The sequence below is a fragment of the Myotis yumanensis genome, unplaced genomic scaffold (genome assembly GCF_028538775.1).
Source record: "Myotis yumanensis isolate MYYU_CA2020_CCGP unplaced genomic scaffold, mMyoYum1.0.hap1 SCAF_3, whole genome shotgun sequence".
In the NCBI taxonomy this organism is placed as follows: Eukaryota; Metazoa; Chordata; class Mammalia; order Chiroptera; family Vespertilionidae; genus Myotis; species Myotis yumanensis.
The window spans coordinates 191,499,595-191,511,936 of record NW_027223754.1 but is presented as its reverse complement, the minus strand read 5'-3'; the positions used below and the strand labels follow the sequence as shown (position 1 = coordinate 191,511,936).

Here is a 12,342-nt window from a genome sequence, read left to right as displayed (position 1 = left end):
GTCTTGACTGGTCTATTAATATAGATCCATTGCTTTTCATAACCATCATTGCATGTAATTGTTTATTGTTATTTTGTTTGGACCTAATAGAAGTTTCCTGACTTGTGCACTTAATGGGCAATTATGTGTCTTGAATTGATGAAATTTTGACTGTAATCATTCACTCAATTTTTAAAAAATATATATTTTTATTGATTTCAGAGAGGAAGGGAGAGGGAGAGATTGAAACATTAATGATGAGAGAGGGATCACTGGTTGGCTGCCTCCTACTGGGGATCGAGCCTGCAACCCAGGCATGTGCCCTGACAGGGAATTGAACTGTGACCTCTTGGTTCATAAGTTGATGCTCAACCACTGAGCTACACAGGCTGGGCTCATTCAAGAGTTTTTAGTTCCTTTTGTCACTTTACCAGTTCCTATGCCCTACCCTGGTATAGTCTGGCATCTCCAGGCCCTTGACTCATGCAGAAAAGAATTTAAAAAAAATGAGTCTGAATGAGAAGAAAAGCAAGTTTTATTTAGGTAGAGAATAAGAATCTAGAACTTGGGTTCCTGGAGACAGGTCCAGGGTTGAGCCATGGTCTGGTTTCCCGGAGTGGATGTAAGCGAATTCATGAGTGAATTGCACACTGTGTCAGTCAGTTCTTGGGACTTCATGTGTTTCCAAGGGTGGGCTGTTTCTGGACTCTGTTGCACAAATTCTGACTCCGCCTTCAGGTTGAGAGGGGTTCCTGTTCCCAATATGGTCCATTTTGGAAGTGTCATGGCGCTCATCCACCCCACTTCTTCCACTTATAGTGTCAGCTTTCATTATAATGGTGACGTTTTAAGATTAATTTTGGGGTGATATTGGTTAATAAAATTATACAGGATTCAGGAATACAAGTCTACAGTACATCATCTGTACTGTATTGTGATTACCATCCCAAGGCAAACTTTCTTTCATTACCATTTATCCCCGCTTTATCTTCTTCTCTGGTCAATGTTTCCTTCATCTTGGACAGATCGGGTTGTAGCTTTGATTTCTGTGACCACCTCAGGAGTTTTTTCTGACATAAACTGTTTCCCTTTGATCATGCCTGGAGGTGGGGGCTTTGATGAGATGACCGAGAGGCTTATCCTCCTATGATGCCCCTCCAGCTTCCTCATTTTACTTGTTGGGAGTTTTCCCTAACTTCTTCCTATCCTGCCACACTTTCACAGCCTCAGAAGTGAAAAATAAGTTTAGTCTTTCACTTTATTTTTTGTATGCTCATCTGAGGATCTGTTTATTGATTTGAGAGAGAGAGAGAAGAGAGAAACATCATTCTGTTTCCTCCTGAATGTGCTCCCACCTGGAATCTAACCTGAAACCTAGGTGTCTGTCCTGAGCAGGAACCCACAACCTTTTGGTGTACGGGACAATGCTCCAATCAACTGAGCTATCCAGCCAGGGCTAGTCTATTCCCAAACTGTGGTAGTCATTTCCCAGTTTTTTTTCTCTATTAAAATCTAGGTTTGCTGCAAATCCACTTGATATCCACAAATCCCCTTGAACTGGAAACTCCATCAGCATTCAGAAAAGCAAATAATCCATACCCGTCAATTTCAAACCTAAAAAAGGAACAACAAAAATCAGTTTGGAAACCACTTACAACTGTAACAAAAAATAAAATTAAGAATACAGTGATTTTTACCAGCAGGTGTTGCTCAGTGGTTGAGCATTGACCTATGAGCTAGGAGGTCACAGTTTGATTCCTGGTCAGGACACATGCCCGGGTTGCAGGCTCGATCCCCAGTAGGGGGCATGCAGGAGGCAGCAGATCAATGATTCTCTCTGATCATTGATGTTTCTCTCTCTTCCTCTCCCTTCCTCTCTGAAATCAATAAAAATATATGTTTTTAAAAATACAATGATTTGAAACACTTTATACCAGACACTGAGAGCCATACTCACCCAGCACTGTATGCTACACAAAAATATGTGTTACATTAAAGAAATGGAAGCTTGAATGTATTATTAGTGTAATCTGTAACATTATTTAGAACAATAGGAAGACAGATATAGGCAGATATGGAAAAGTCAATGATATAAATATATCTCTATTTCTATTACATTTACCTATATCTACCTCTATCTATCATCTATCTATATATCTATCTATCTATCTATCCATCCATCCATTTTCTATTTATCAATCATCTATCTATCAGGAGTCACTAAATCTAAAGGTCTCTGGATTTTTTTTAAAAAAGCAATTTTCTCAGACTTATAGATACAGAGAACAGACTGACAATTGACAGAGTGGAATGGGATTATGGGGCTGGGTGAAAAAGGTGAAGGAATTAAGAAATATAAATCGCTAGTTATAGAATAGTCTTGGAGATATAAATTATAGCATAGGGAATACCATCAATAATATTGTAATAACTATATATGGGATGAAGTGGGTACTGGATATGTCAGGGAGCCACTCAGTAAAGTGCATGATTGCCTAACCACTATGCTATACATCTAAAACTAATACAAGTCAATATTGAATATATACTATAATTGAAAAATAATAAATAAATAAATAAATAAATAGCAGTTTCCTGGCATATTTTTAGCCAATGTTCCTTTTTGAAAGTAATAAGATTTATACATATATTTGGTACTTTTGAAACATACTGAAACAATAACCAAAGATACTACTTATAATGTTGTTCTTATTAATTTGTTCTGCTATTGACAAAAATTATCCCTTTTTTGTAGTAAATATAATTTATCTTATCATACACACGTCAATATTTAATTTTAACTAGCACTTAATGAAATATTAAGGAATACATGTATACAAAAGAAAATTAGTAAGTTCTTGTAGGTAAAATAGAATATAAGTGAAGAAATAAGATTCACTCAAGAAATGCTTTCATAAATAATGTTGCTTATGATGGACATTTGAAAAGTTAAAGACAACTACATGTTCTCTACTTAAATATGAAAGATCTTGTACAAATTTAAGTGGTTGGTTGGAATTTTCAAAGTAGTTGAATTTGAATTATCAATAGGAGGGCTATTTAGCAAGAGTTTGACAGTGAAAAAATAAAATAGGAAACAAATAAAATGAAAAACTTCACTGTCATTTAACAAGGTAGAAAGAAGATGGGATGCTATAGGGTATGTTTCAGTGTGAAAGGGCACATATCACAACTCAAACCATGTAAGCTTTTTGTTCAACCAGAATAAAACCTTCCCTACTAAATTTGAAACTCACCAAGCATTGAATGTGGTGCCATTTGTCCATTTCCAAGGCTCTCCTTGTTTTCTGCTCAACCCAATCCAGTGCATAGATGTTCCCGTGTGCTTCTTCAAAAAGTCCTTTCACAAAAATCAGGGCATCATCTATTTAATATTTTAGAGCACATTGCTAAACATGCTTCCCACCCCAGCCAGATTTTATGATTTACATCTTAATTTGCATGCCCTAATGTGTCAACAGCAACTAACAGCACGTATTTAGTTTAGTTTTACCAAAAAGATTTTTGCTTTGCTCTTGTTTCTTAAATGTCTCTAAGTAGTAGAATGACTTTATCAAGTCACTGAAACTCTCTGATCTACCCTGACTCGAGTTGTCTTTAGAGGTAACTTCTGTTTCAACTTCTAATTCTAATGCATAAACCATTAATATCTTTTAGTCACAGAGTGAATGACAAAGGTGATAAATATGATATGATATGATATGATATGATATGATATGATATGATATCTTTCTAGATGGCAAAATCAGAAGCTAAGCAGTTTTTATAGGAACTAATTCAGCTTGTTCTTTAAAGGTGACAGAGAACTAATGCTTATATTTTGTTTTCTGCACAGCTTTGCTCTCAAAAATCATAGAAGAAAGATTTCAGGGGGGAAGGGGTTTAATTGAAAGTATAAGTACTGTTAAAATAGTAAAAACTCAGTAATGAAGTACTTTGACTAAATACCAGAATAAAAATGCCGTTGCTGTTGTGTTTTCTCATAGAATCAGAAATCAAACTAACTTCTGAATATCATGTATTGCAATAAAATATATTGAGTGATGAGTTTAGTCCTTCTTCTCTGGGTTCCTAAATATTGGGCCACAGACTTATTAGTCAGCTTTTCTTTACAGCAAACAACTTCCGCTGTTACACTGAGGCCTGAATTCCAAGTTCCTCTTCCTCTGCCCTCTCATTTATTCCATTAATTGTCTCACTTTCTTCAAACTAGGAATTTTCTTCACATCCTCATCTCTAAATTTTCATATCCTCTGTTTGTTTCAAGTTTTCCAAGCTACTCTGGAGAGAATGCCATTGTAAAGATATTAAAAACAATCTATTTAATAATCTAAGGATATTGAACAAAAATATTAGCTATCTGAGCAATATATATTGTGACTAAAGACATATACCATCACTAGATAATTTGCTTGTGTTCAAATCCAAGTTCAACAAATTATGACTATGATAATGACTGATACTTAATATATCTCTGCTTCATCATCCTCACCTTTAAATGGGGATATGTAAATATTTACTTCAGAGGTATTAGTTGAAGATTGAATGAGGTTTGTTTTGTTTTGTTTTATCTTTATTGTTGAAAAGTATTAGAGATTTCCCACTTTTTCCCCCCACTGACCCTTTTGGCCCCCATCTGCTCCCTACCCAAGGCCTTCACCACCCTATTGTCTGTGTCCCTGGGTTGTGCATATATGCATATAAATTCTTTGGTTAATCTCTTTGCACCCATCATCCCCTGCCTTCCCTCTGATATTCTACAGTCTGTTCCATGCTTTTATGTATCTGGATCTATTTTGTTAATTAGTTTATTTTGTTCATTAGATTCCACAGATGAGTGAGATCATGTCATACTTGTCTTTCTCTGACTGGCTTATTTTGCTCAGCATAATACTTCATAGTTTCAGTGCTTAAAACATCATCTGACTTACATTATTGAGTATTAATTTTTGCCACTTTTATTCTCTTTTTGTACAAGCTTAAACTCTGAAATGATTGAAAACTTTCCCCTTTTCTTACCATATCTCCAAGTGTATCAATTTGAGCAAGTTCTGATCCCTGTGAACTGCAAAATATTTTACTGTCTGTCCAATTCTTAGTATCTCCAGAAAAATAGAAACACTTATCTCCTACTCCAATCCATTTTCCGGAACATTTTGTAGTTTGGGGACGTTCTGGTGGTTTTTTTTGAATGCATACTGAAAAAAAGAAAGAAATTATCAAAATTTTTAAAAAGTGTTTCTAGTCATTCTGGTGAATCAATTTTACTTTTAACTCCCATAGTCTGAGGTTTGTAAAATTAGTTTCATTTATGGGATAGTGAATGAATTCAATTCTGTCTGCAAGGAAGACCATTTAGTGGCCAAGTAGTCTATTTTATTTTCCTGGCTTCTGTTTTGAGAAATGGAACCCACAAATTCTCATGGTCTATATTGACATTCTCTCAAAAAAAATGCAAAAATTTAGCAATCAAGAAAAAGACCTAGAGACCCAAATATAATTTAAGCCTCAAAGACTAAGGTAAGGAATGAAGGACTCATTTTACCTCGAAGAAATGAGAAGGTCATAGACAAGAGAAGATATCCAAGTTACATAATGAAACTCACCATAAATGATAACAAACTATTGAAACATAAGAGTTAGTGGAACATTTGTTCTACTTCAACAATATTCAGTGCCAAAGGAAACATAATAATAATATGTTTCTCTGAAAATTATTTTGAGAATTTACTGTCTCAGGATTTTAGTTATGTGCTGAGTAATGAGACTAAAATAAAAGTCCTTGCCCTCCAAATGTTTGTATAAGTTAATGGAACTGAAAAAGAACCAAGTAAAGGTCCAAATGGAGGGCCAACTCCAAAGCCTTCTCTCCTCACTCTGCAATGATTATTTATTTACTTGTTTGTTTATTTTTTCTAATACTCAGAAGTGGATCCAGGCACCAACGATGGGTAATAAAATATATTGTATTTGATATTGTACATATAAAACCCTAAAGACTCCATCAAAAAACTATTGGACTTAATAAATGAATTGGCAATGTAGCAGGATACAAAATTAACACTCAGAAATCTATGGATTTTTTTTTATACACTAATAATGAGCTCACAGAAAGAGGAACTAAAAAATAATCCCATTTACCATTGTAACAAAAAAAAAAAAATCAAGATACCTAGGAATAAACTTACTGAGGAGGTAAAAGACCTCTCTCGGAAAACTACAAGTCATTGACAAAAGAAATAGAGGAAGATATAAACAAATGGAAGAATATACCATGTTCATGGATTAGTAGAATCAACATTATTTATATGTCCTTACTACCCAAAGTAATCTATAGATTCAGCACAATCCTCATTAAAATACCAATGGCGTATTTCACAGACCTAGAACAAACTCCAAAAATTCATATGGAATAAAAAAAGACCCCGAATAGCTGCATGAGAAAGAAGAGCAAAGTTGGAGGGATCACAATACCAGATATCAAGCTATATCACAAAGCCACTGTTCTCAAAACTGCCTGGCACTGGCACAAGAACAGACATATAGATCAATGGAAAAGAACAGAGAACCCAGAAATCGACCCAAGCTATTATGCTCAATTACAATTTGACAAAGGAGGCAAGAACATACAATAGAGTCAAGACAGTCTGTTCAATAAATAGTGTTGGGAAAATTGGACAGATACATGCAAAAAAAAAGAAAGAAACTAGATCACCAACTTACACCATACACAAAAATAAACTCAAAATGGATAAAGGACTTAAACGTAGAACGGGAAACCATAAAAACCCTTGAAGAATCCATTGGCAGCAAAATATCAGACATATGTCATAGCAATATCTTTATCAATACAGCTCATAGGGCAATGGAAACTAAGGAGAAAATAAACAAATGGGACTACACCAAAATACAAAGCTTTTGCACAGCAAAGGAAACCATCAACAAAACAACAAGAAAGCCCACTGCATGGGAGAACATATTTGCAATATTATCTCTGGTAAGGGTTTAATCTCCAACATTTACAGGGAACTCATACAACTTAACAAAAGGAAGATAAACAATCCAATTAAAAAAAAAGGCAAAGGGCCTACATAGACACTTTTCAAAAGAAGACATACAGAAGGGCCAAGAGACATATGAAAATATTCTCAAAGTCACTAATCATCCGAGAGATGCAAATCAAGATGACAATGAAGTACCATCTCACACTTGTCAGAATGTCTGTCATCAACAAATCAACAAACAAGTGCTGGCAAGGATTAGGAGAAAAAGGAATCTTCGTGCACTACTGGTAGTAATGCAGAATGCTGCAGCCACAGTGGAAAACAGTATGGAGTATTCTTAAAAAGTTAAAAATGGAACTCCCATTTGACCCAGCAATCCCACTTCTAGGAATATATCCCAAGAAATCAGAAACACCAATCAGAAAGGATATATGCACCCCTATGTTCATAGCAGCACAATTTACAATAGCTAAGATTTGGAAACAGCCTAAGTGCCCATCAGCAGATGAGTGGATAAAAAAGTCTGTGGTACATCTACATAATGGAATACTATGCTGCTGTAAAAAATAAAGAACTCTTACCATTTGCAACAGCATGGATGGACCTGGAGAGCATTATCCTTAGCAAAATAAGCCAGTTGGAGAGAGATAAATATCACATGATCTCACTCATTTGTGGAATATAATTAACAATATAAACTGATGAACAAAAGTGGGTCCAGAGACAGAAGCATCAAACAGACCATCAAACCTCAGAGGGAAGGCAGGGGAGGGTAAGAGAAGGGGGTAGAGATCAACCAAAGGACTTATATGCATGCATATAAGCATAACCAGTGGACATGGACACGGGGTTATGGGGGCATGTGCTGAAGGGTGGGAGTGGCTGGGGAAGGGTCAATGGGGGGAAAAGGAGACATATGTAATACTTTCAACAATAAATAAATTTTTTAAAGGCCATTTATGGGGGTGGGGGCAGACTAGAAGGGGTCAATGGGGAAAAAGGGGGACATATGTAATACTTTCAACAGTAAAGATTTAATTAAAATATATATTGTTTCAACACTTTTAAAAATTAAATTAATCAAATAATCAATGATATAAAGACATGTCACAGAAACCCTTTTCTCCAAATATTTGAATTGCAGATGTTTAAATTGATGACATTGAACTCCTAGGACTCTATAGTGACAGAGGAGACTGTGAGCAAGAAGCATGTTCAGTACTCTTGGAAATGACAAAGGAAACAAGAACCAAGAGTATGAACTATTGTACTTTAAGTGCTTAATTAAGCAAAACATGCATAGAGACAATCAAGTACTGAAGACTATTAGGGCCTAGCTCAGGAATAAAAATCTACCTTGTATTCTTTTCACAAAATAGACCCATAATACCCAGAAGAAAATGAATGTCTTCCCTGTTATTTTTTATTGTTATTTTTATTTTATTTTTATATTTTATTGATTTTTTTACAGAGAGGAAGGGAGAGGGATAGCTAGAAACATTGGTGAGAGAGAAACATCGATCAGCTGCCTCCTGCACACTTCCTACTGGGGATGTGCCCGCAATCAAGGTACATGCCCTTGACCGAAACGGAATCTGGGACCCTTGAGTCCGCAGGCCGACGCTCTATCCACTGAGCCAAACCGGTTAGGGCTTAATGTCTTCCTTCTTAAAAATCTACTCGGAGAAAATTTTGCAACATTACTTATGCAATTATTTCATAGTTTTCCGTTCAACATAGTAGGATAAAAATAAATATTTCATATACATATTACTTACTCTTGATCCAAAATAAATTAGAGTAAAGATATACTGCAATTATGGAGGAGTGTTGCATGGTGGTCACAGCATTAGGAATTGTACCAGTCACAATTTTGGCCCTGGAATTTATTTCTAAGGGGCTACTTATTCACTCTGGCCTCTATCTCTTTGTATGCAAATGGCTTTCATAATTATACCTATTTCATAGTCTTGTCAGAATTAAATATATTAAAATGTATTTAACCTTAGTTCTTTAACTCACACAAAGTACTCTCAATTAAAAAAAAAAATTATTGCCTTCCCAGTGTGACTCAGTTGGTTAAGTGTCCCATGCACCAACAGGTCACCAGTTCAATTCCTGGTCATGGCACATGTCTGGGATGTGGGCTCAATCTGCAGTAGGGAGCATGCAGGAGGCAGCCAATTAATGTTTTTCTCTCATTAATGTTTCTATTTCTCTCTTTCCCTCTCCCTTCCTCTCTCTCTCAAATCAATAAAAACATATTAATTTAAAAAATAGTTATTGCTATGGCTATCTGGAGGTCATCTGAGAATTTACGATTATTTTACTCCAAGATCAAGAACTACAATACAGTTGAGAAGATGACTATAAAACCTGCTGAATTGGTAGGAACCTGAGGATAAATCTCTACAAAGCAATTTATTATTCCCAAACTGAGAGATTTTGAATTAAGCTTTAAATATAAAAGATATAAAGCTTGAGCCTGCTGTGCATAAGTAGCCATAGAAAGTTTATGAATTAAGCCACTCACCTATAATGTTCACTGCAATAATAACAGCAACAACAACAACAAAAGCTATGATTGCAAAAATCTTCCACTTGGGAACTGCAAAAAAATAAAATTAACATTTACAATAAAATTTCCAGAGAAACCCATACTGGATATTTATTATTCATTTATCCTCTATAATAAAACTCTAATATGCAAATTGACTGAATGACAGAACAACCAGTTGCTATGATGCGCACTGACCACCAGGCATTCAATGCAGGAGCTGCTCCCTGGTGGTCAGTGTGCACCCACAGGGGGAGCACCACTCAGCCAGAAGCTGGGCTCACGGCTGGCAAGCACCAGCAGTAGCGAGAGTTTCTCCTGTCTCTGAGGTAGCACTAAGGACCCCTTGGGAGATGTCTGAGCGGGCCTAAGCTGGCAGTTGGACATCCCCCAAGGGGTCCCAGACTGCAAGAAGGTGCAGGCTGGGCTGAGAGATGCCCCACCCCCACCCTCAGTGCACGATTATAATGCACTGGGCCTCTAGTTCTTCCATAATATTTGGTCCAGAAGTTCTCATTAAAAGCATCTACTTCTTGGTGTTTTGTCTTGAAGGGTTTCTATTCTGAAAGAGCTTCATTTATTTTATTTATTTATTTTTAAAATATATTTTATTGATTTTTTACAGAGAGAAAGGGAGAGAGATAGAGAGCCAGAAACATCGATGAGAGAGAAACATCGATCAGCCGCCTCCTGCACATCTCCTACTGGGGATGTACCCGCAACCCGGGTACATGCCCTTGACCGGAATTGAACCTGGGACCTTTCAGTCCGCAGGCCGATGCTCTATCCACTGAGCCAAACCAGTTTTGGCAGAGCTTCATTTAAAACCAGTCTTTGAAGGTGACATTCATCATAATCTCTGCTACTCATATTGATAATCATTGGGCTTGGTGGCAAAGAATAATGCGGAGAAGATATTCAAGTAGAATCTACGGATGTTTCATGATTATTTCTGGTATTACATTTTTCATTGTTTGGGAAAGGATGGTCATATATGAAAGATACTGGGAGTCACAGAAAATCACCATGATCCAACTAGAATTTTCGAGGTATTTCATTAAATGGAACAAATTGATGCCTCAGTAAAGAAGGAACTGATGGACACCACCTCAGGATGATCTTAAATTAAACCTGGATGCCTATGGGCCTTTTAAAAGTCTCTTGAGCATTTTTAAATAGAAATAAATTCGGGCTTCACAAACTTAACACAAAAAGCATCTAATTCTTAAAGCAGTAAAGGATACAATGGCCTTACAAAGTGCAAAGAAGGCAAGCGGCAATGATTGCTAGAGCAGTTCAGATGGGGTGAGGGGTGAGGAGATCACTTAGATTTGGAAGGCGGGAGGAAAGGCAAGGTTATTTCCAAAGCCGGAAATAGTGTGAATGTGGATCGTAATCAAGAAAGTATAAGGGTCATCAATAGGACTATAATCACACAAATGTCTATAACATATGTACAAATTTATAAACATCAAACATTGGAAAGAGAGGACAGTTATAAGGTCACATGACAGAAGAACTTAAGTATAGGATACATTGTTTTTTATATACTGTAAGCAATAAAGGGAAGAAGTTGAATGTGTTATGGCCGTACGAGTACATTAAAACACTAAAACATTTATCAACTAAAATATAAAAGATGATAAGATTTTTCAAAATGCCAAATGCCAAATATCTGATGTGAAAAAAAAGAAATAATTGACATACATATTACAGATACTGAAATGGTAATGTCAGCGTAGACAGATACAAACAAAAGAGAAGAAAGCAAACTCAGCCTAAACCAGGAAACAGTTTCCCACTCACCTGAGGGAAAACCCTGCATCCTGCAGGCAGGAAAACAGGGTTGCAGCCCACGGAGGTGTGAGCTGTGTGGCATGGGCGGACGCAGGAAGACAAAACAGCGAGGACGGAGGAGCCAGCTCTTTCACTGGGAGGAAGAAGCCAATGAGGCAGCAATAGGAGCCAAAATGGTGACCTTAAAATGGAGAGCGCACTAGCCTGGGAAAGTCTAGGAAAGAGATTGGATCGTTTGAAAGAAAGCCTATTCTTCCCGCCCCCCCTCGCCCCGCCCTGCCCCAAAGAAGGAAATATATGGTATATGGAAGCTTAGCCGGGACCGTGAGGTAGCCACTACCCTATAGCCTGCCTGCTCTCTGCCTCTCCGAGTGTGTACTGTCACTCTGAGTGGTCACCTTTTGCTCTAATAAATCTTGCCACTATCACTAAACTCCTTTGTGAATGTCCCTGGAATTCTTTTCCTGAAACACCACTGAAGAACCACAGCCTCCAGTAACAGTAATTAAAATAGAGTAAATCTACGAATCTTTCAAGTAATAGGTAATGCTTGTACTATACATCTTGCTCCAGAAAATAGCAAAAAAACAAACAAAACATGACATCTGCAAGAGACGGCATATGCTCAATCACGTAGGAATACCTTTACTCACGTTAGCCAGATGTGAGCTGTTTCTTCCTATCCTTCGGCTCTGCAGGTTGAGACAGGGAAAGCAATCTTGGTTATAGAATGGGACAAATCTGTGGTCACCAACTTCTTATCTGTAAAGGAACTTTTAAAAAAACATTTATATTGGGATGTAATACACATACCATGAAATTCACTCCAACTGTCTTCATCCACAAGCTTGTGCCCTCTCTGCAGGTATAATACTCTACATGTTCTCCTAAATCTCTTATTACTTTACAGAAATGCTGCTCCCACCTCACTTACTTTAGTAGTTTTCCTCTATACGTGGTCAGCATTCTTAAGCTGTCCTGTGT

At 36.8% G+C, this 12,342-nt stretch overlaps 1 protein-coding gene across 1 annotated transcript; it reads right to left on the bottom strand.

The window, feature by feature from the left end:
• Positions 1-507: 507 nt before the first annotated feature.
• On the bottom strand, positions 508-12,342 carry LOC139007350 (C-type lectin domain family 2 member A-like). The gene is made up of 7 exons (XM_070410705.1): positions 12,293-12,342; positions 12,012-12,131; positions 11,368-11,572; positions 9,538-9,612; positions 5,020-5,198; positions 3,237-3,340; positions 508-1,593 (listed from the first exon to the last, which is right to left on the bottom strand). Exons 3-7 carry the CDS (start codon positions 11,438-11,440, stop codon positions 1,485-1,487), a joined length of 540 nt encoding a protein of 179 aa, XP_070266806.1. The 5' UTR covers positions 11,441-11,572; positions 12,012-12,131; positions 12,293-12,342; the 3' UTR covers positions 508-1,484.

Coding starts and splice junctions, on each gene's coding strand:
- LOC139007350 (XM_070410705.1), bottom strand. CDS start 11,440: ATGCCACACAGCTCACACCTCCGTGGGCTGCAACCCTGTTTTCCTGCC. Junction 5,199..9,537: donor TATTGCAGTGAACATTATAG/GTGAGTGGCTTA, acceptor TCTTTTTTTCAG/TATGCATTCAAAAAAAACCA. Junction 3,341..5,019: donor TTGATACACTTGGAGATATG/GTAAGAAAAGGG, acceptor TTTTTGTGAAAG/GACTTTTTGAAGAAGCACAC.